The 24945-nt window shown below is 41.8% G+C and overlaps 1 protein-coding gene across 18 annotated transcripts in view; it reads right to left on the reverse strand.

The window, feature by feature from the left end:
- The window catches only part of Nckap5 (NCK associated protein 5), a 934454-nt gene that overhangs the window by 552257 nt on the left and 357252 nt on the right, over positions 1–24945 (reverse strand). The window contains exon 1 of one of the 18 annotated variants that reach the window (XM_076547260.1): positions 15620–16157. The exons of 16 other annotated variants lie outside the window; for them this stretch is intronic. In XM_076547260.1, the coding sequence (XP_076403375.1) occupies positions 15620–15636 (17 nt within the window). In that variant the 5' untranslated portion in view covers positions 15637–16157. Of the gene's footprint in view, positions 1–15619; positions 16158–16810; positions 17082–24945 lie in introns of those variants that run through there. One more of the 18 variants, XM_076547262.1, reaches the window with a different exon arrangement.

A 24945-nucleotide genomic window follows, 5' to 3' on the forward strand; every position in this document is an offset into this window, starting at 1 on the left:
AGCACTGTGAGTGGGACGGGGTTTAGGCAGGAGGTTCCCTGAAGCTCCTTGGCCAGCCAGTAAGTTAACTCCATGCTTCAAAGCTTGACAATTGTGCCAATGTGAGGATACAAGAAGAAAAAACCCGGCCCATGTAGCATTTTGTACATCCTAGCACTTTTTATACCTGCACAGTTGACGGTCCCGTTTTAATTTGTCCATCTGCATCTTCTCTTTTTCTTTTGACTAGTGTCTTTCCCTAGAATAACTTGTGCTTTTTATGCTGAAGTATTCGATAAAGTGAAAAGGGCCTCCTGTATTAACATAATAATGGATTGAAGTAAGAGTCTCCTCCTCCTCTCTCCCTGCCTCTTTCTGGGGAGAGTGCAATCCCAACCATCTCCTTCCAATGAGTCTGCAAAATGCACACGAGAGCAAACCCACCCCCACTTGGAGATACAATTACTACTTGTATTAACTGCTGTACTAATCTCCCCCAAAGAGCAAATTCTGGTCAATGACTTCAAATAGCGTTCCTTGAGATATATACTTCAAGAAACATTGAAGAACTGATTAATTAATTTCTGGAATTAATGTTTACTTCTGAAAAATGCTGTTTATAGACAAGAGTTTTTATGTTCAAATATTAAAAAACAACAACTTGTAATTCCCTACCTTTTCCTGCATCTTATTTCTTTTTAATATTGAAATTCTACTCAAAAGAAATCCAATACAGTTAATAAAACTGTGTCCTATGATGTTTGGTCATCCTCCCTTGGTTCTGGTGATATTCAGATTGATGGGTTGTATGTAGCTGAATAAAGAATGGGGCTTCTTCAGAAAAACACATGCTGTCTCCTCACTCATGAAAACAGCCCTTATGTGATGACTAATTGAGTTCGCCATGGCTTTCAACTACCAATGGCCTTGAAATTTCATTCTGCCTCTGTTTTGACTGAAGGCCCTGAGATGGTGTCTATGCAAAGATTTAAACCATCTGTGTAGCCTCAGGACAAGGGGGCTCGTGAGTTTGGAAATGAAAAGGCTTCAGGACATCTACTGAAATTCTGATGGACAGTAACAAGAGTCTGTACACTGAATTCCCTTCTCTGGCACAGTGAGCCAGGAGCCTAAGTTAATTCTCAGAAAAACTGTCATGTGCAGGCAAGACTGGGAATACTGCCGATTCACTGTGTGAGTATGGTGCCTACTGGGTTGGAGGCACATTCTTCAATTGATTCAGTGAAGACTATAAGTCCATTCAGAACACTGAAGCATCCTGTCCCAAAGAGGCACAGTGTGTCCATATTTGGTGTCATGGTCTGAAATATTACAACCAAAATAACAATTCTGACTTGAAGTCTTAACTGTAAGACCTCAGAGTTGACCTATTATGAGACAAAAGACTACTGAACTGATTGTGTTAAAATAAAATCTCTAGAATGAATCTTAATCAAGCATGAATGCAGGCCTTATAAAATGGGGAAATTTTGTAATTTCCTCACACACTCACTCTCACAGGGAAAGGGGCATGTTAAGAAGTGTATGTGCACTAGGGTGGTGTTTCCGCAGCCTCTGAAAAACAGAGATTGCCAACAAACCTTCAGGAACTCTACAAGAGATACAGAACACATTCCAAAAGCACTTGGGATGAGTTAATCAGGCCAATGTCTTGATCTTGGCCTTCAGGGCTGTAGGACTGTAAGGCATGGATCCATTTCTGTTGTTTAAGGTCCCTTGTCTGAGGCACCATGTTAGGACAGCCCTGCAAACTAACACATTTCACGGTGTGGGGAGAGGGGATTTCTATCAACTATGTTCATTTGAATGAGGTCCATCTCTCTGAATATAAGGTAAACTTCCCTAATCAAAACCTATCACCTTCTGAACCCAGAATGCTTCAGATGAGAGGCTCTTAACTGGTAAAGTCTGTGGAAGAATTCCAAAAATCTGAAGCAAGTCAATGTCCGAAATACCTTTTGTCCCAAGAGTTTTGGGCAAAGGACACTCACTCCACTTGGACACATACAGACTTTGGTACAGTGAACAGGAATTCTAAGAAAAGTACAGCAGATTTTCAGCAAAAGGAGTATTGACTCCTGATCAGGAGAATGAGGGAAGCATTTATAGAAAAATGGCAGTCTGTGTCATAAGCATCCAGGGTTTGAGCAATGCAAACCAGGCCCATGGACAACACAGTCATGAAGTGCTGACAAGCTAAGTGACTCACTACACAAAGTAACATTGCTTAAAGAAATTACAAGTAATTACAGTGATCCAAACACCACCATGGCCAAATCACCACAGGGGCATGGAATCTTAGCTCTGGAGACGTCTAGATGTTTCATTGCTCATATATATACACGCGTGTGCGTGCGTGCATGCATGTGTGTGCATAGCAGAAGTCCATGGTCACCCTCCAGTGCCTTAACAGGTTTTGTTTGAGACAAAGTCTCTAATTGGCCTGGAACTTGCCAAGTAGGCTAGAGTAGCCAGGCAGAGTGGTTCCAGGGACTCACCTGTCTCTGCCTGGTCAGGGATGGATTATAATTGCATACTGCCACACCAGCTGTTCACACAGCTCCTGGGGATTGAACTCAGGCACTGGTGCTTACTAGGCAAGTGTGTTTACCTCCTCAATCTGTCAGATCCTTTTTACCAAGTCTGCTGTGAGGTTTGGTGTATAATAAGATACAATCTTTGTTCTCTTTTTATTAGGAAAATACATATTTGGTCTTCTGAAGTAAGGATGGCTTGTAACTACATGTATGCGATTTCTGGAGCATTTGGGGTTGGTGAGGGGTTAGCTAGGTGGCCTCTAGTCTCTCAACTGTTCTGCTTAGAGGCACTTCCTATAGCAGGTACTTAGGAACTCAAATGTCCACCAAAGGGGATCATTATTAATACTTGAGAACATTATAATATCTGCTGTGTGTATTGTGTGCGTGTACATGTGTGTCTTCATGTCCAATGTATGTAGATGCATATGTCTTTGAGTGCATGTGCACACATGTACACACATATATTTATGGAGGCCAGTACTGCGGAATGTCATGTGAACATCCATGCTGTATGCTGTGAATGTGTGTTGCTCTGATTGGTTGTTAAATAAAATGCTGATTGGCCAGTAGCCAGGCAGGAAGTATAGGCGGCATAAGCAGACAAGGAGAACTCTGGGAAGAGGAAGGCTGAGTCAGGAGTCGCCAGACAAACACAGAGGAAGCAAGATGACAAGGCAGAACTGAGAAAAGGTACCAAGCCACATGGCTAAACATAGATAAGAATTACGGGTTTTTTAATTTAAATTTAAGTGTAAGTGCTAGTCAGTAATAAGCCTGAGCTAATGGCCAAGCAGTTATAATTAATATAAGCCTCTGTGTGTTTACTTCGGAGATGCAAGTGGGAGAGACCTGACCAATGGCTGGCTGGGACACAGGAAAACCTCCAACTACAGGCCAGAAGTCAAATTTGGCCCTGGGCTAGATTTGGGGTAGATATACATCATGGAGAATAGCAGAACCATCTCTCTCTCTCTCTCTCTCTCTCTCTCTCTCTCTCTCTCTCTCTCTCTCTCTCACACACACACACACACACACACACACACACACACACACACCTAGTAAAGAAAAAAAGAATCTCCTGATTTCCTAAGTCACTGTAATTAGAGGGCTGTTGGTTAACAGGACACATTTACCTCTCCTTGTTAATATATTCCTTGTGAGTCAATGTCCTTTCCTGCTAGAATTGTGCCAATAATTACATGAGAGATTTTTTTTTTGAGACAGTGTCTTATGTAGCCTAGGTTAGCCTCAAATTTACTATGTATCAAAGCATAGCTTCATACCTCTGATCCTCATGCTCTGTCACCTGAGTGCTAGGATCACAATTGTGCATTATCATGCCCATAAACATGTGACACAGGGGACTGAATACAGGGCTTTGTGCTTGCTAGTCTGGTACTGCCCCAACTGAGCTACATCTCTAGCTCCTAAAGAAGAGATTTTACACAGCATATAAACAGTAACTGATACTGATAAGGTGGATAGAAGTGTGGGGGACAGCTTTCCAAGTGACAAAATGCTGGAGATAAGGCAGCTTAAAGGAAGAAAGGGTTGTTGTGCTGCCCATGGTTGGCTCCATCGCTTTGAGGCCTACCATGAAGTAGGACATTGTGGGAGGGTATAGAAGAAGAGGCCCTGCCCCTCCATGGTGACCAGGAAGCAAAAAGAGAGATTCTCTTCTATAGTAAAGCCCCTCCCCCAAGCCCCTTAAGCTATGAATTCATAAGTGATTAAACTATCCATGAGGTCCAAGCCCTCACAGTCCATTTACTCCCCAGAAGCCCCACTTCCAGACTAGAAAGATTTCCAATAGAGCACACTAATGTTGCTGCAATGGAACTAAGCCTTACAAGCAAGCAATTTGGGTCATGTGATACTTACTATTGGTTGTCAACGTAACAGAGCCTGGAATCACCTACTGCTTAAGCCTCTGGACTTGTCTCTGAGGAAGTTTCTAGGTTTAGTAAATTGAACTGGCAGCACCATCCGATGGGCTGGAGTCCCACAGTAAATGGAAAGGGGAGAGAGAGCTGAGAACCAGTGTTCCTCTTCCTCTGCTTCCTGGTTGCGGATAATAATGCAACCAGCTGCCTCATGCTCCCTTTGCCATGCCTCTTCCACTGTGATGGGCAGTGTCCTCAAACTGTGAACCCCAGTAAACCCTTCCACATTTAAGTTGTGTTTGCTGGACATTTTGTCATAGTGACAAGAAATGTAAAGGAAAACGAGGGGCATTTAATATTTGAACCAGAACAAGTATTCATCCTTATAGTGATTTACATATATAAATGGCATAAACACATTCATCTCAAGAGTGAGAGTAAAGAAAAGACAAAGAGACATCTTTACAATAGTGATCAAGCTCTCAAATCCTTTCAACTCAGTTCTAATCTTACTCTGGTTATCCTTTGCATTTTCCTTTTCAATGTACCCTTATTTTTGTTATTTCTTCTCCATATAGCAATCACCTATGCATTCATCATTCACAATTTGAATATCAGTGACCCAAAGAGACCTCCAAGGAGTTCTCCATCTATAAAACTGGTCCATGCTGATCCATGAAGGGCCTCCTTCCATCTCCCCCTTCTCTTTGTCTATTTAAAATGAACTACACATGAGTTGTCTTTTCTGTGGTAATTTTAGTGGGGCATTAGTTGCTATAATCTCCATTTTTGTCAATTAGGAATAGATCGTTCCACCAGTGTGTTTATTCTTGAGTTCTAGCAGGTGCCCATCTGCTAATGTGTCGGTTTTTACAGTGCAGCATCTTGCTAATGTGTGTTTCATGTACTTGCCTTCAGTGGACTCTGTGGACTGCCATTTGTACCTATTATAATAGGTCGATTTTGAGATCCCTGACATCCAAGGGAAGGATAGTGTTGGCCACCTAAAAATAAGTTTAGGAAATAATGATACCAGAGTAGGGATCCAAAGAGACCTTACACACCAAATAAAGGAGCAAAGAGGATAAATATCTTGATGATAAAAAGCATGAGTGATTACAAAGTAAACAACTGATCAGGCAAGACTCATCACTCAGGGTCAAATCCATTCTGTTTCTAGAAATGATTGATGTTTGAAGAAGCATACAAAAATACTAGAAATAATCAATCAACATGCTAAATAACAGATCCATAAACTCATAGCAGTTAACGCTTTGCTGGGTTGTGACCTAGCCCATTTGTAAAAAGTAAAAGGGTAATTTAGGCTTCATTAAAACTCCTGTCTGAAGCAGGAAGGGTGGGCTGGGTCAGGAAGAAGATGTATCTGAAGTATAATACAAACAGACACCAAGTTATTCCTTCCATGGAAATGACTTTTTCAGCAATCATTCAGCAGTAAGCGGAAAGACCTTCATGCACACTTTCCCCATCCACATCTACCATCTACTGCTGAACTACTGACATCTAATACATTCTGCTAGTAGAGGAAGACAACGTATCCAGCTGTGTGCCCACTGCTGAGCCTACCAGGTTCTGGATAATTCTAAACCCACGGTCAGACAAACTACCTTTAGTTGAATCCTGTGAAACACAAACAGAGCAAAAGTCATGAATATGGTAAAGAGAGGTGTAGGGAAGAAGCAGAAGTGGAGGGCACGGGAAGGCACCAGGAGAGGCCTGAGGAGAGCAGCCAGAATGCACTGTGTACATGTAGGAAATTGTCAATGATGGAAACTCAGTACCAAGAATATTTTGAGATTTAATTTAATTGGCTTTGACTTGTGCTATAAATAACTCACTATCTTTTCTCGAAGCAGCCATGTTTAGAAGGATCCTCATATCCAACAAAAAACGACAACATACCATAGACAGGGGTAGTATTGGGGAAGAAATGAACAATGAATACACTAAGGGTCCCTATGGCCACTGTCTGACGCAGATGACAAATAAAACTAGACTCTGGGACTAGAGAGCTGGCTCGGCAGTCAATAGCGCTCACTTCTTTTCTAGAGGAATACGTCAGTGGTTCACAACAACCTGTACGGGGGATATGAACTTCTCTGGCCTCCACAGATGCCCACATGTATGGATGCATATATACACATACACATGAATAGAAAAATAAAGTAAATCTTTAAAATACTTTATTGCCTGAGCCCACTATTTTCATGATCTGTAAATCTGCTTCTTTACTGGACACCAGGGAGACTGAGAAGGAATTTCCTTTCATTTCGTTCTAGTTTTCTCACCTCAGACACATTCCAACCCTCCATGCGGAATCACCTCCCATAACTAAACGGGTAAAGGAAAGTTGGACTTCTGTCGAAATGGTAAGGAAAACTGTGATCTGGATGTCGCTTCTATCATCTCAGATTACAAAAGCCTCCTGGGCCGACCCTTGGAGGAATTCTTACATCTTACAGGAATCTGCTTCTGCAGATTGCTGTATGTAAGAGACCTCCAACAGTCAGAAGGCACTGTGGAGGACAGATTTACCGCATGGAGGGACTCCATTAAGGGAACAGGCCACTTAAACTCTGGCTAGGAGCCTAATCCATATGGAAAAACAAACACAGAAACAAACACTTTCTGACAAAGTTGGGCACTAATGCAGGGCCAAGAACCAAAAGCCAAAAGAGCAAGCAATGTCCCCATTAGTCCAAAAGGAAAGAAAAGCCAACAACAGACACTCTGGCACATGGACAGTGTCTCTACCCTCAAGACAGTCAGCCTGTTGTGTGTGACACCTTGATAAATGATAGGAACAGACCACTGTCACAGAGAGAAAAGGAAGAAAGGAAGGAAACTCACAAACAGTGCCCACAAAAGATGGCTAAGGAAGTTGGAAGAGAATACAAGCCCTGATTAGAGGCCAGCCAGGAAAACGAGATATCTGCTGAGTGTAGCTCACCCCTGCTGCCCAGGCTCACTCCATTGTTTCCTTTGGCTCAGGCTGGGAGAGCTTTGTCCTGGGTCTAATAATACCATTATTTATGAAATGGAAGAAAAACATCCTGATAAGAATATACTTCAATAGCAAAAAAAAAAAAAAGGAAAGAAAAAGAAAAGAAAAAGTCTCCTGTATAATCTGAGCGCACAGATGAGAAAGAAGGGCGTCTTCAAAGCAATAACAATTACAAAGCAGTCAGAGAACAAGATAAGCGTTCGAAGAAGCCGCAGCACAAAATCTATTCAACTGACCCATTTTTTTTTCTGTTACATGAGTCCAAGACTGGATAGCAGCCGCTTGCTAGGGAAACCTAGTACACTGTGAAACTCAGCCTGGGCCAGTGTGTGGCTGGGGTGGGAGGGATGTGCCAGAAAGTAAATTTAAAGGGAAGGATAGCAATATAATTCCTTGTAATCCTTCTTTCAACATGACAGTCCCTGACCTACTACAAATCAATAGAGCAGATGCAAGACTGTCCGTGTCCATAACTTTGGACACTGAGTCCCTGCCCACCAAAAAGCTAGAGTGTGTAAAAATCTTCTTTTGGCCCATGATATCACCAATGCTCAGTTTGTTCAAGTACTCACAATGTCAACTCTATAAATGAAGCTATTTCTGCATTCTGGCTGGCATATCTACTTTTGGAGGTTGTAACTGTGACGCAGAGATGCACACATATATAGTACATTGAACTCAAAGAGTAAATTTATAAACTTCGATTTGCAAAAATATTCAAATTGTTGAATACAGGTGTTTCCTCTCTCGTCATTTTAGGTGTCTGGCATAAATTGCACTTAGCTACAAGGATTTTACTTCCCGAGCACAAGGCGATGAGGTATGTCACAGACTACCCTGAAAACTTGGTAGACTTGAATATCGTCACACGGGGTCTTGGTACCTTAGTAAGCCACAGCTGTGTGGCAGCCATCAGCACCAATGCTTTGACAGGCACTGTCTTACCAAATCTCTCCAAATTCCTCCTCTGTTAGGTAAATAACCAGAGTTTCTCCTCAGCCAGCCACAGTGCTGTGCACCTACACACAAACTTACAGAGGTGGTTTCTTCAGAACATAACAAGTGGTTGGCTCTTAATGCAAACCAGGCTTTGCAGTGGATACGTTTTGGAGCCTGCAATCATTTTAAGACTGGGGGACACTGTGGCGAGGCAGGCCACCTGTGAGTGGGTATAAGCATCACCACTTGACAAGTACTGACACTTTCTCCTGGTAGATATGTGAATTCAACCTTCTGGGTACAGCAACGGCAGAAATGTTTTTGCATTCTAAAAGAACCCCACGTGGTTTTCTCCTCTGAGGCAATGATGTGACAGTTAGGTTTGCTTTTAATCCCACTGACTGTTGGTGCAGCAGGAACTAGACAGGACTAGTCACCGGGCATGTCCGCCATGTTGAATTTAATATGTAAATTGTTTATACATAAAGTAAGGTACAGTTTTTATTTTTTATTTTCTTAAGAAAAGGAAACTTCAACTTGTCCTAGAGGTAGGCAAGAGTAGACTCAAAATCAAAATTTACTTTCCATATATCTCCCTGAAAATTTGAAAGACCAACTTTGACTTTTTGAAGAATGACACATGTTAAGGAAAGAACCAAGGTATCATGAACAGGCACAGGAAGCAATTATACTCCTTGATGCAAACTTTTAGATGGCTATAGAGGAAAATCCTTAAGGCCAAATAACAATTAGGAGCATCAATCAAGAGCAATAGGCCACATCCCATGATGTACATGAGGTCCTCAGTACATGTCTTCTGAACTCAGGTTCACCTGGACTTCACCTTCCACCTCAGTGGCAATTCAGTCAGCCCTTATTATTCACACAGCCCACATTTATGGATTGGTCTATGTGCTGGATAAATGAAATGAGCAACATCAAAATCACTAATCTTCACACTTCCCCAGGATCGTGCAGGAGGAACAGTAAAAGCATCTGGGGCTTGTGCACATGTTTCCAGCTGAAAAGTCAAACCAGGGCATGCTCCCCACCTCTTACGATCAATGGGAATTCTTTCACGATGTGTGGCCTATGGTGTATTGTTGGCACTTACATGCAATGGTCCCAATCCAGTGCTGAGGATCTCTAGAGAGCACTGTTAGACCACTATCTGCATCGAGTGCCGCCGAGCACAGAAACACTTGTGCATCACGTGGATAAAATCCTAAGTCACCTGCATTCCCACCTATGTTGCAGTGTTATTGATATAGACATGATGTTAACGGGTCAGCAGTGTAAATTAAGTAAGGTATCTTTAAACAAAAACTCAATGGAAACATATTTAAGACCAATTACTGGCTGATTAAAATGTGACTAGATGTCACAGGAACCTAACTGTGAATTTCCCTAGAAGCACTGTTAAGTCAGTTTTTGAGGTGACTTCAGCAAATTTAACTATTATGGATTATGAGCACTGAGTGTATACCCCCTACCCATTGTTTTTAGGGTCTAATAAATGTAGGATAATAACCAATACTCATGGATAATTAGGACATAGACCCCAGGGGAGAACCTAATTCTACTACTCTGATAAATAGGCGCAGCATTAAACTGGCCCCTAAGTTTAGAATTCTGCATGTCACAATCTCATCAGAGAAACTTCTATCTACAGCAGACATTGGTTAGTACAGCAGAGATCTACAACTGCTCAAAGTTCAGAGGACAAGAGACCATGGAATGCTCAGCTCTAAATGGGACATCTAAAACACATCCCCTCCTGAGGCTCAGGGAGCACCACAGAAGATGGGGAGGAAAGACTGTAAGAGCCAGGGGTAACCAATGACAGCATCGAGACTGTTTTCCAGACATGGCAGGGCTACTGTACATAAAAACTGACAATGACCGCAGCAGCATGCACACGACCTACACAAGATCAAGCCAGTCCAAATCCCAACATGGACGGGAAGGGAGTCACAAAATCTTAGCCCTCCTTGAGGAGGTACTGGCAACTGATGGATTCTGGAAAGTGGGGAAGTCAGTTTTCTCCAGGGATATGGGCCCTGATAGACTAGCTATGCTCTAGTAGGTGGGCCTACATCCATGGGCACACAGGCAGTAGTGGGTGGAGCTGGTGGATTTCAAAATCAGCATATGAAGTTTAGAGCGAAAAATGTTGTGGGGGGGGGCGAGGAAGAAATTGGAGGGGAGTTATATGCATGTATGATATTCTCAAACAATAAGAAACTCAAGGAGTTTCACCAAGCCTAAGAGTAATACCACTGTCCACATGTTACTAAGGAATTATGGGAAGAAAAATATCTAGCACACATAATATGAGAGGAAAGGAAAAATGGCATTTCAGTCTAATGCATTAAGACAATAAATGAGAGGTGAGAAATAAATATGAAAATTATATTTATAATCAATCAAAAGGCATGTGGGTGTTCAGAAGGCTATGGCTCACTGGTAACACACTGACCAACATACACAAGGCCTTGGTTTAGGTACAAGTACCACAAATACAAAGAAAGGTATGGGGAATTTAGATCATCACCAAAGATGATGTCAATGCTCTGAATAGAAAACTTCAGCCTTGTACTCATAACACATCAAACATGTGCCCACTGAGGTGGCAGTTCAGACTTAATCCCTGTCTACTGACTCTGAATATTTCCATCCAAAGATGTCTTAGAAGTCAACTCAAGGTTTAAACACAAAGATCACAGAAGTCAGAAACTAACCAGGAAATGTTTCCATTGCCTGAAACTAAGAGAATTCACCTTAGTAAACATTAGTGTATTGCCTAATATTCAAAATATAAGTCTGTACTTTTATTGATATCATAGTTAATTGTGATATGTTAATTTAAATATTTTCCATATATTTTGATTATGTTTTCTATCTCTCTCAACTCCTCCCAGAACTTTCCCATCTCCCTATTCACACAACTTTATGCTCTCTCCAACATCTCACTCTCAAAAAAAAAAAATGAAAATCAAAACAAACAAGCAAAAGACTAATAAGACAAAAAAAAAGCCCAAATGAAACAATTCAAAACAAAAAGTCCAGAAAAAGAAGAGGAGGAAGAAGAGGAAGAGGAGGATGAAGAAGAAAGAAGGAGAGGAGGGGGAAGGGGAGGAGAAACCACATAGACAACTGCTCCTGGGCATGGGGCATGCACTGTTGACATACATGGTGACAATGTATTGGAAAAAATTGATTTTTCCCTTAGCCAGCAGGTATTGACTACAATAGCTTCTTGGTTAGTGGGGGGGGGGGAGACACTGTATCCACTTCGTCTTCTCACAACTGTGATTTTTAAGTATACACACACACACACACACACACACACACACACACACATCTTTATTTTATATGTGTCGCAAAGTAATGTTTGGTTAGAATCATGTCAATTCAGATTTAACTAGTTTTGAATCACAATCCTAGATATATATTTTATTTGGCCTGTAAAAATATTAGAACTAAAAAATAAAAAGACATGAAATTTATAGGTCACAGTTCTTAAATATTACATTAAAAATTAAGGAAAAGTTAAGATATTTGAAAATCATTCATTTGTGTATGGCTTTTTTATTCATGTGATGTTCATTAATTTCACAAATATTATTTAGTTCTTCTCTAGACTAGGCATCAAAATACTCCAAGACGGGGCTAAAGAGATTGCCCAGCAGTTAAAGAACTTGCATGAGGATTGGAGTTCGGATCCCCAAAAGCCACACAGATACAAGGTAGACAAGGTGGCCCACCTATAATTCCAGCCATGGGAGTTAAAAAAGAGGAATTCCATGAGCTAGCTGGTTACCAAATCCAGCCACACTGGGAGGTTCTAGGTTTGCTTGATCATCTCTGCCCCAATAAATAAGATGGAAAAGAGTGCAAAGTACTACACACACACACACACACACACACACACACACACACACACACACACACATAAGATTAAAACCAACAACCAAAACAGGGCGAGAGGCATAGGACGGGACAGCCTTTCTGAAGCTCAATATCTAGACATTAAGATGATACATAAACAGGGCCAATAACACAGCAATCAAGAGGGTAACTGCAAAGGAAGAAAAATGTCACAAGCAAGCTAAAACTACTGCTCTGAGGATAACTATAGAAGGAGCCCCAAGTTTAACATTCAGGGCCCTCTTGGCCTTCCATTATCAATTCATCTCTAGTAAACACAAACACTCAAAAAATAACACAATTATAAAACCTCAGAGGAGGAAGAGGAGCTCACGTGTAGACTGGTTTATGCCAGTTGTTAGTGTTACCTTTGTCCTTGAGTTACTAACTGACCATAATCAAGTTTGACTGAGATGGCTCAGTTAACAAGGTGCTTGCCTTGCAAGCAATGAAGGCTTGAGTTCAATCCCCAGGACCCACTTAAAGAGCCAGGAAGGTGTATGAAGCTCCCCAGCACTGAGAAGGAGATAGGAGGGTCCCAAGGCTCACTGGTCAGCCAGCCTCGCCTACTTGATGAGTTCCGGGTCAATGAGAGAATGAAGTGGGCAGTCCCAACAGAGCAACATCCGACATTGATCTCTAGCCTCTACTTACACATGCACACATGAGCATGCATACCCCATGTTAGTGTGTTTCCTGTTGCTGTAATAAAGACCATGACCAAAGGCAACTTGGTGAGAAAGGGCTGATTTGGTTAATATATCCCAGGTCACAGTCCATTGAGAGAAAGTAAGGCAGGAGTCTAGAGGCAGAAACTGGAGCCAAAACCATGAAGGAGTGTAGCTTACTGGTTTGCTCAGGACTGGTTTTTCATACAACTCAAGGCCACCTGCCCAGGGGCGACACTGCCCTTAGTGGGCTGGCCCTTCCCACATCAATCATTAATCAAGAAAATACCTTCTGTAGACTTGTCTACTGGCCAATCTGATGGAGGCATTTTCTCAATTGAGGCTTCTCTTCCCAGATAACTCTAGTTTGTGTCACGTTGACAAAAGTGAACCAGGACACCTTGCCTCATAGCCACTTACATGTAAATATATGTGACCACTCATCAAACACATACATAACCCCCCACACACACACACACGAACCAATGAGATAAAGTAGGAAGCTTAGGTTTAAAAATACTACTTAACAGTCTAAGTGTATATACTTGAATACAATGTCTGATACCTTTGTGTTTCTGGGGACAGGAAGTAAATGAGAAGTGAGGAGGAAGGGACAGGAGAAAGCAACTCCAGATTGACCCATTAGTGGTCACTTGGGAGTACAATTCCGTGGAGACTGAAATCTGTCACAATAATCTATTGGTAGAAGCATTAAGGCAACTCCACGTAGTTAAAAGGGAGGTTTATTTTGTGGGGTACCTTACAAGTAAAGGGATAGGTTACAGGGTCCGGGCCCAATGGGGACTGGAGAAAACTCCAACAACAATAGCCCTTATACAACTTCTGCCCACAGACAGGGGGCCTTCACAAATAAACTTAATATGTCCCTGAAGGCCTACTGTGTTCCCCAGAAAGAGCCCAAGTAACACTGGGGTGAGGCTGATGAGAGTCAACTAGAAAACTGAGACACAGCATCTGTGAGGACTCTGGGCACAAGGACCCCGAGAAGAGAAACGGACCCTTATATCACAGACAATAAAGCAAAATAGTTCAATAATTTAAAAATAAAGGATGTGGGTTGAGTGTGGCAGTGCACACCTGCATCTACAGCACAGGGATGCTGAGGCAGGAAGATAATGAGTCTGAGGCTAGCTTGGGGTACATAGTGAGTTCAAGGCTACATAGACTACATTAAAAGATCTAGGCCAGTCTGAGCTGTTACTAATGAGACTCTGTGTGTGTGTGTGTGTGTGTGTGTGTGTGTGTGTGTGTGTGTGTGTGTGTGTGGTGTGCACATATATATGTGTGTGTGGTGTTTATTATATATGTATGCATATATATATATATATATATATAGAGAGAGAGAGAGAGAGAGAGAGAATGTGTGTGTGTGAGTGAACTGTACTCACAAAACTTTCAGAAAATATTAGTTTATTCCCAAAGCTGATTCACAAGAGTTTTTGGTGTGTATGCATGTATGCATAGGCTGATTCATAAGAGTTTTGGGTGTGCACACATGCATTGTTTACATAGATAAGACATAAAATACATACAAGTACATAATATAAAACAGGAATTATATATAGTATATATAATACACATAATAAAATAATGCACATGTAACACTAATACTGAACTGAAATTTTATACAAATACATGTTTCTGTAATTGGTAGAGATTTATCCAAATTCTATTCTCTTTGAACACAGAGATAAACTCAACTTCCCAGCCTCCTGTGCAGTTAGAGTTCCAGCCAATGAACTCAAAGTACAGGGAACGTATCAAAATACCATGTTGCCCCATAAATATGCACATATTAAAATATCACACCACCATATAATTAAATACGTGTCAAAATATCACACTGCTTCATAAACACATAATTGGAAATAAAAAATATTTTAAGAGCACTAAAACAAATTACATCAGATTCTCACAGTCTTTCGTACCCAAATACACTTATCAGAGCCCATTCAATGTATTATGTTTGGCACATTCAAAATAAGCTCTCTTAGATGTCCGAAAAAAATTTTTTGAATGAGCAGCTGCCTTAAAATTAATTAACATGTATTGATCACACCATCAAGTTACAAGTTGAATCCCAATACAACCAACCCAGTTTGGACGGGTGCCTCCAATTGCAAAGGACTGACCTACTCCAGCTAAACGAATCTTTACAACAGAGAGTGAAGAGGATGTTAAGAGCATGCAGCACACAGCTCTGATGTCAGAACTAGATTCTCTGAAATTCTGTACCACTCAATTCTAGAATCCTGGGTTTCTAGGACCCTTTCGCTAATTCACTTCTTCCCACGCCTTCTGTTCTATTTGGAATCGCATTACAGGGAAAGTGGGGTATGAGCATAATAGCTAGATTCTGACTTTCTGATGTCCCCCAAGTCTTCAAACCAACCCATCACTTCACAGCCCGTTAACCAATTCCTTTCAACTCCTGCTACCTTTCCTTTAGAAAGGTTCTGTTCATGTGCTAAATTCCAAAGCATGCCAGACGGAACTGAACACATTTTCAATCAAACCAAACCTGGGCTTCACCCACATCTTTTAGTGATCAAAATCAGGCATAATGGATTGTTGGTACAAGTCTCATTTTTGCAAACAAAAATTCATACTCACCTGGGGGATGCTTCCATCTGTTTCTGCCAGTCTGGTTTCCACACCTGAACTTTAATTATTATGTGGAGACATTGCACCCATGTCTTCTATCTAAAGAGAATCCTGGTTTTCTCTATCAAAAGACACTGTCAAAGTAAAAAAGTAAGATTTTTCCCAAATCACAGATCATCTTCCAGGTAGCAGTAGGTAAGCCTTGCCATCATCAGGACAGCTTTTTTTAAAAAAAAATGCAAATTTTGGGAAAAAATTACATATTCCATCCTCACTGAATTGAGAATGATACCTTCTCAATTATATATATAGTTATAGATACAGTAATCTACATAAGCCATCTACTATGTGAGATCCGAAAATCCAATCCTGATGAATGGGACTGTTTTGAGAATTAGGATGAAAAATAATAGTGAGGGTAAAAGCAGTAGTATACAAACATTAAACACATACATGGTAGACAGACATGGAAATCAAAGAACATACAGTTGTGGTGTAGTATACTAGGCCAGTACATATTGGCATAGGATCAGACAGAGACGAACCTGGCTGGCACCAAAGTCTTGTTGAAATAGCCAAAAACTCAGTACAGTATCCAGATACTTCCCCTTAGCCACACCCCACCTCTGATTCCCCCACCCCCTGCCAAAATCTCTAGATAACGGATTCTGTTTCCATCCAGATGGTGGGCGTCCCGGACAGACTTCGAATGCTGACGGAGTCTTGGGCACGCTTATTCAATGAGTCTTGAAAGGCATTATTCACTAATTTCATGTGGAAATGAAATTTCAACTTCCCATTGTGTACAAATAACTTGCCCACTTAGACCACATACACAAAGTGCTTTTTTTTTCCTTCTTCTTTTGCCAGGCAGGAGGAGACGGCTGGAATGTAAAAGCCTTCCAGTGTGTGTCTCTGGCTCAGACCCAAGCTGGCATATGGTAGTGCCACCAACCTCCTCCATAGGAAATCTTGGGTGACACTTTAAGCAAGCCCTGATAATGTGATTTACAAAGCATTCATTGGATGGATGGCGTCTGCCTCTATTTTCCTTCAAGGCAGGATACTCATCACACACAAACATACACACACACACACACACACACACACACACACTTTAATTTTGACTGTTTTACAGAAAGGAAACTTTGGGATATCTAAGAAGAATCCCCAGTTTGTGAGTTTTCCAAGTTTTCTTACCTTACTATTCTCTTGGTCAAGAATTTAATCTTCAACAAATGCCTCCCTCTCTGCTTCTGGTGTGGAACCAGCAGGCACAGTTAACTGGCTTTTGGAGAGCAAGCTGGATATTTCTATTTAACTCCTAGGCTCTGTGCGGAGTGCTCTAGCACTGGATCATAAACTACGCATGCTTCCTGCAACTTCATTCCAGGAAGTGTTTGCAGCTCAGTATCAGAGGGATTGTTTCCCTCCCTCGTTTGGGTTTTATTTCACAGTCCACAGTGCTACCGTGCAGCACAAAAAAAAAAAAAAAAAAAAAAAAAGCATGCATACGGAGACAACTGTCTCCCGCCCCCATCACACTTCACATACAGAGTAGCTTAAAGACATCATCAAAACTCAGCAGACTTTCATCTCTGGAATCTGACTTTTGGACCTTTCCCAAGAAGCCTTGTTTGTATAACGTTTGCACAATGTAATTTGTATTTATAAACATGGCCCTTTATCTAGTCTTCAGCAGTTCATATAAGCCCTGTGCCTGGGTCTGACATTTTTTACAGAGGAAGTTCCCAGAGACACAAGATAGGGCTGGTGATGGGTGTCTTCTGTCCTGATTTCTGATTCGGGGGTAATGTGTGGCTTTTTCTCCTCCTCCCCGTCACTGAGTCTGTGCCTATCTCTCTGCAGAGACCGGGGCCCTTTCCCAATGCCCCATGACTGAGTGGACTGCAACATATTCCTCAGGCTCCTGTCTCAAGTACGCTCCAGAATGAGCTGAGTGAGAAGGGTGCAGGAGGATTTCAGATATGGGAGTTACAAAGTAGCCAAGACAAAAACAGACCAATTTCTATTTTTAATTCCTCATCCCATTTTTTGAAAACAAGCAAATGCTGTCAGTATCCAACTTCAGCAAGGACCATGTTTTCTTTTTCTAAACAGTTAAATTAACAGTCCATTTAGAAAGGTCAACTTGTAACTTATTCTTGGAATTACACTCTGTTAGAACTAAAGGGATATGTATGGCCTTTCACTTAGCAAATGTGATGATGTTTTTATAAGCAAGACACTGGGTCCTTAGCTGATGAAATGACTCTGAATGAAAGACTCTGCAACCCAGTCTGGCGATCTGAGTTTAATCACCAGTACCCACATCTCAAAAGGAGAAAATCAAGTCTCACAAGTTGTCTGCTGACTTGCACATATACACTGTGTTCAATGAACACCCAACCACATATAGACACACACACACACACACACACACACACACACACACACACGAATAGGAAGCCTTCTATACAGATCCAACCTACAGAGTAACAACAGATCCAAGAGTTTCCTTTTCTTCCATGATGTCATGTAGGTGATTACTGGGTCTGTGCTTTTTAGCAGCCTGTACGACAGTGCTCTGCTCCATACAAAAGATCTGAACACTGTGAATACAAACACTACATGACCACAAAACCAGAGGAGTTTGGTAAGCTGGGATGTGTGGTTCATCCCTCCCCCGAAAATAAAAATACTATTTCTAATTTAGATTTTTACATATTTTGGTGTTTTAGATGTCCACATCACACTGAAATGGTAAGGGTAATCGTTTGTTTTTTTTTTTGTTTGTTTGGTTTTTTTTTTTTTTTTTTTTTTTTTTTTAGTCCTTTGAGGATTTGTTTTTCATATTCCTCTTTTCAGTAGGCAGGATAGGCAATCCTCGATTCTTCTGTGCCTAAGTGCAGCCTCCTGTCTTTAAAAACATCACAAACTCAAGGAGCAGAAACTGCTCATTGGAGCTGTATCTGAACAGAGAAGTTGTTCAAGAGCAGTTTTTGTTCTGTTCTGCTTCGTTTTGTTTTGTGGGGGGGCTGGGGGGGTGTTGAGCCAAAAGACCATTCTAGTTGAATGTCGGCTGCACGATGAGAGGCCCACGAGAGCAGCCCACTTGTAGCCGCTGTGGGCTGAAGGGTTGCCCAGTCTCCGTCTATGGAGAAGCCAGTACCCGAGAACTGCTCACCCCACGAGCTATCTGACAGCAGTTCAGGTAATGCAGCAAAAACGGCCACCACCGCATTTGCTTCTGATGCCACCCGGTAGCTATGGAAACTATCTTTCAGAGGCCAACTGGTCCTCTTCCCTGAGAAACACACAAAATGAAACTATTTCTTACGCCACTTGTGGAAGCTGGGGTTGGAAGCTCCATTTTAAAATCCTGTCCGCTTACCTGAGTCCTCTCTAGCCTGAGCTTAGGTGCTCTGCAAGCTGGAGCTATCGTGTTCGAAGGATGCTTGGATTTAAATGAGGCGGCTGAACGTGACAACACTTAGATGACACAAACATTTGTGAGCTCTGATTCTTATGCTCCGAGGAATACAAAATCTGCATCTTAAGATCTTTAACAACAGACAGGCACTGAACCCTGGCCACCTGCCACATTACTGATCCACATATTTGGTTTTTTTCCTTACCACCTACATACACTGCAGGCAAGGAGCTATGATCCATGGCCCAGAGCTGCCTCCGATTTAAGGTTTGTCTTTTGTGAGCTGAGGATGTACTTCCATTGGTGAGATGCTTGTCTAGCATGCATGAAGTCCTGGGGTCCAGCCCCAACACAACATACAACTGGTGAGGCCACTCACATCCACAATCCCAACACATAAAAGGTCGACATTTAAACTCACCCTTGGCTATACAGTTCGGGGCCAGCACAGCATATAGGAGACCTCTCTCAGAAAGACAAAAAGTGATGTTTGATGGATTGATGATCGATTTGAGACTCTCTTAATAGGAAAATGGTTGACAAGCTAAAGAAAAAAAAATATCAAGTAGGACTAAATCTTTTTCCTTAAGAATTTGAATCACAATCTATTCAAAATCTGGCTGTTTGCAGAGATCTCATTCTAGATGATTTCATGAGGTAAATTTCTGAGGTCTACCATGCTGTGTCCTTAATCGATATTCAAACTTCTTTTTGATACATAGTTAGACACAGACATCATTCTTATGATTCATTGTCCCACTCCAAATTTCACTCATCTTGATGGTCTCACTGCCCCATACACACCACAACCAAACCACCTCACCACTACCTTCTCGAAAGCTCTCATTAGAACAGCAAATTCTGGGATTCACACCAGAAGGACATAATTTCAGCAAGCATCCTCTTTTTCCTCACTGGTTTATTGCCTTTTTTTGCCTTTTTCTTGATTCCCTTCAGTCTCATAAAAGTTATTACAATGTACTGTTTATAGTGTGTTATTTTATACACAGTTAGCATGACAGTCCAAATATTAAAATCTATGAGACCCAAGATGATCTTAAAGAAGACTGACAGAAGTTACAGGACTCAGAATTGAAAATGATTAGAGACACAGAATTAAGACATTGTCTTGAAACAGAAACAAATAAATCCAAAAGGAACAAAAGGAAGATCTAGGCACATAGTTACACATAGATACTCAATATGCAACAAAAATGAAGGACCAGAGATATGCTTCAGTGGTTATGAGTGCATTCGCTCTTCCAGAGGACCCAAGTTCAGTTCCCAGTACCCACATCAGACAACTCACAACCACCTATAAGTCCAGCTCCAGGGAATCTGACTCCTTCTGGCCTACATAGGCAACTGCATTCATGTGCACATACTCACACATGTACATAATAATTTTTACATCTTTTAAAATATGGAGAAGGAAAATATCTGTGAGACTGTGGCTACTTTGGGGGAAGAAATAATTCTAAATTCTTAACTGATGGTACTAGCCAAAAACTTGATACCTAAGGGACCACAGTTATAAATATGAGACATATTTTGATGACTTTTGCATAAGCAAAGGCTCCTTAAGGAAGGCAGAGCAAGTAAGAAGCATGAAGTGAGAAAGCCGATAATTAATTTTCTTCATATGAAGAACCTCTCACATCAAAAATGCATTCCAGAAAGTTAAAAGTGAAGCTACAGGATGATAGGTTCATTTTCAATTTCTGTCCTCAGTTGAGGATTTGAAATGTCTGTTGGTAAGAACATGAACAATATAAGACTTGCATACCCTGCTGGCAGAGTGGGACTGGTATAATCCCTGGGTAAACAGTATGACGGTACCAACCACAGCTGGACAGCTGTGTAGTCGAGAAGCAAAGATCAAGGATAAGCACTGGGGGATAGCTCAGTTTCTAAGGTGCCTGCCCTGCAAGGTCCTGAGTTAGATTCTCAGAACCTATGGAATAAACCAGAATGGTGGCATGTGCTTGCGGGACCAGCTCTGGGGAGGTGGAGACAGCTGAATCTCTTGGAACTTGCTAGTCAGCCAGTCTGGCCTACTTGGTGAATCAAATGAGAGTTCCTGTGTGCCAGAATGACACCCATAGTAGTCTTTTGACATCCACATGCATACATGCTACACAAATATATGCACACACATGAACATATATAGGCACACACACATACACAAGTATGTAAGAACATTTATAGCAACAAGCTTCATCAAAGCTCCAGATGAAGAAACCCTGTCTGTCCACCTACAGCCCATTATATAAAACACTGTGGTGTTCTTCACGATTGAGTCTCTGCACAGTGCCTGCAATGAACGGTTCACAAATGGTTACTTTAATAGAAGTGAACAGCACAATTCTAACATAAAAATGCAGGAACACCAAAGTATAAGGACAGAACACTCCATTATACAAAGCTCAATGTGAGAGAAACCAACTTTTGGTAACAGAAATCAGATAATATTTGTGGGTGACTGAAACAGCAACGAGGGGGAGAATTGTTGGTTTCTTTCTCTTGACCTGAGAGCCAATCACATGGCTTGGAGCTTTGTGACAAGTCAAGGACTCACTGTTGCTTGTGTGCCCATCTATATAGATGCTCCACTCTAACGAAGGGCTTTTTAAATGGCAGCCCTATGTGCACACCCACACAGGACACAATTAAAAGTAAAATAAATCCATAAATAAAAATGACAGTTACCGTTCCTACTTAAAATGAATATAGGATATAAATTCAAAGTATGAATATCTCTATATATACATTTATATAAAGTTACATGTTACACAATTCACCACGATTAGTTTCAATCAGCCACCTATCAGGTTCTTATAACGTGACTAATGTTTGCAAAACGACAGAAATATTTGTAAACCTAGAAAAATATTCCCCTATCTCTCCAGGACTTTTTAAGTCAAGGATAAAAGGGAGAACTGAGATTTAATTTGAGAGAGAGACGGGGAGTAAGTGATAGCAGCAGACACTAAGTGTCTACAGTGCAGGAACAGTCCGTTCTCCAATGTTTCAACAGCTGTGCTGTGGGGACAGGAGAACGGTCTCGAATTATCAACAGGCCTCATGGAAGAGGCAAGCCTGAGAACCACACAGAAACAGGAATACCGTGAATTCAGTCTCTCTGGAGAAAGCCGGGGTGATGACCAGCGAGGGTACAGGGGAGACTGCTAGAAAGAGGTTAGGTCTGAACAGACTACATTGTCCTGAGGAGCTGGGCAGAGAAGGGCCACTGCGGAGGGAAACAGCTTGAAAACCAAGCTGGCTGCCAGTGGAAGGAGTGGAAGGCCATCATAGGCTCTTCCTGGACACTTAAGACGCTGGTTAACAAACACATTGATTTCAACAGCTTCTACTGTATTGGGGGGGCAATCTTTTTTTCAAACTTCAAGTTATAGTACATTATCAAGGAATAAAGCAAATTTCCTAGGCTGCATCCAGTACCTATGTCTTAGTTTTGTTTCCTGCTTGTCCTGGTGAGTTTTATGTCAACGTGACACGACCTAGAGTCATCAGAGAGGAAGGAGCCTCAATTAAAAAAAAATACCTCCATAAGACCCAGCTGTAAGACATTTTCTTAATTAGTGATTTATGGGGGTGGGCTCAGCCTGTTGTAGTTGGTGCCATCCCTGGGTTCTATAAGAAAGCAGGCTAAGCAAGCCATGAGGAGCAAGCCAAGTAAGCAGCACCCCTCCATGGCCTTTGCATCAGCTCCTGCCCCCAGGGTCCTGCCCTGTTTGATTTCCTGCCCTGACGTTCCTCAGTGATGGACTGTCCCCTGGAAGTGTCAGCTGAAATAAACCCGTTCCTCCTCAAGTTGCTTTTGGTCATGGTGTTTCATCACAGCGATAGAAACCCTAGCTAAGGCACTGTTGCTATGGTAAGATATCCCAACCAAAGCAACAGAAGGAGGAAGGGTTTACTTTGCTCACACCCCATCATTTCAGAAAGTCCCAGTGGAGGAACTTAAAGCAACTGTCACACCATCTCCACAGTCAAGCGCAGAGAGCAATGAACTAATGCATACATGTGAGTGCTCAGCTTTCTCTTGCCTGCTCAGTCATGGACCACAGCCCCCACAACAGTTTCCCATCTCAATTAACCCAATTAAGAAAACTGGCCACACGGATGCCTGTAGGCCAACCAAATCTAGATATTTCTTCATTGAGATGCCATTTCTAGGTCCATTGTGTCAAGTGTGACATCACAATCTATTGAGGTAGACCACAAAATAAGGTAGACCAGAAACCCTGAGAGTATTAGATATCTTAGCAATAAAGTATGCCTAGTAAAAAAATCCTGGTAGTCGGGGGCAATGCCTCATGGCATTCAGGGATGCCATAATGGCTGGGTCATCAGGCTTCCCCTGTTCCATTCTGCATTATAGCATTGTTTCATGAAGTCTTTGATTCTCTGACATGTGGGCATCTGAACATGAACAGGACTGAAACATAAAATGCAGTCTTTTCAAAACTTATTAGAATATAGTAATCATACCTAATAACAAGTTTAATTTACAAACATACATACACTATGTTTTGTTCACATCTGCCCCAATGACAATCTCTTGTCTCCCTGTATCACTCTCATTGATTCCTTTCCTCTTCCAGTGAAACCCCCTTCTCTCTGCTTCCAGGTTGCTATCTTATTTTTGGGTTGGTCATTTTTGCTTTCTTTGTTTTGGTTTCTTGGGGACTCGATGAGTTTACTTAGAGCTATTTACAGAAGCATGGGTGAGGGGTTATTTACAGGACTATGGGCAACTTGCCAGCGGTTACACCACTAGAGAAAATGCCCCCCCCTCTCCTCTAGCAACCATTAACTGTCTATAGATCCTTAGAGATGGATGGGGCTTCATGAGCCCTTCCTCTACTAGCTATACATTGCAGACATCCTCAGTCAGGGGTAGAGCCTCATGAGTCCCTCCTCCTTCCATGAAGAAATGGTGACAGGCCAAACTTGTGCAGGTCTTATGCAGGTAACCACAGCTGCAGGGAGTTGAAGAATGCACCAGCCATGTCGTGCCTGGAAGACAGTGTTCCACAGCACTCCTCCCCTTCCTTAAAATGTCTTTCTTCTTGTAAAGCCTTGCTCAGCATTAGAGGAGGAGGAGATACAGATCAAAAGAGTGAACAGCAAGACAGTGCTGAGTCTACCTCCAGGAGGTATGCAAGCCATCCACAGAATGGAGCTGGAGGGGTTTTACTCCTCCCCTGACCTCTAGTTCCCAGAAGTTCCTCAATCCAGCACAGCTTCCAACAGCCCCAAAGGAGCCTGAGATTTAATCATTTTCTCTAAGCCTAACTTCTCCTGCTCGATTTAGCTTACGAATTTTGAGATTTCCAAATGGAATTATATACGGCCCATACCCTGTGCTCTTTGAAATTATGTGTATTTTAAAATTGTGCTTTGTGTATGAACATTGAATGTGCTTAGTTCTGCCTAAGGAGGAACAAAACATGCAATTCGGAACAGGACTGTGAGATGTCTCCTTTTTAAATTGTTCTAGCATGGGTGCTACGGAGGTGTCTCCACGGGTAAAGGGGCTTGCTACCAATCCTGAGCACCTGAGTTCAATGTCCAGGATTCATATGGTGGGAGAACTGACTCCTGCAAATTGTCCTCTGGCCTCCATAACACACAAAGATGGACAGACAGACAGACACACACATACACAAAGACACACGCACACATGCACACACACGCACACACACAAAGACACGCACACACATGCATGAAACAATGTAAAAAAATGTTAAATGTCCTATAATTTGTAGCAGAGTGAATGGGACAATGAGACAGAGGAACATTGTGTTCAGTAAAAGAAGTCAGACATCAGAAGAGAGGTTTTTTTTTTCATGTCCTTCCTCAAATGTGGGTATTA

This window comes from Peromyscus maniculatus, chromosome 11, assembly GCF_049852395.1.
Source record: "Peromyscus maniculatus bairdii isolate BWxNUB_F1_BW_parent chromosome 11, HU_Pman_BW_mat_3.1, whole genome shotgun sequence".
Classification (NCBI taxonomy): domain Eukaryota; kingdom Metazoa; phylum Chordata; class Mammalia; order Rodentia; family Cricetidae; genus Peromyscus; species Peromyscus maniculatus.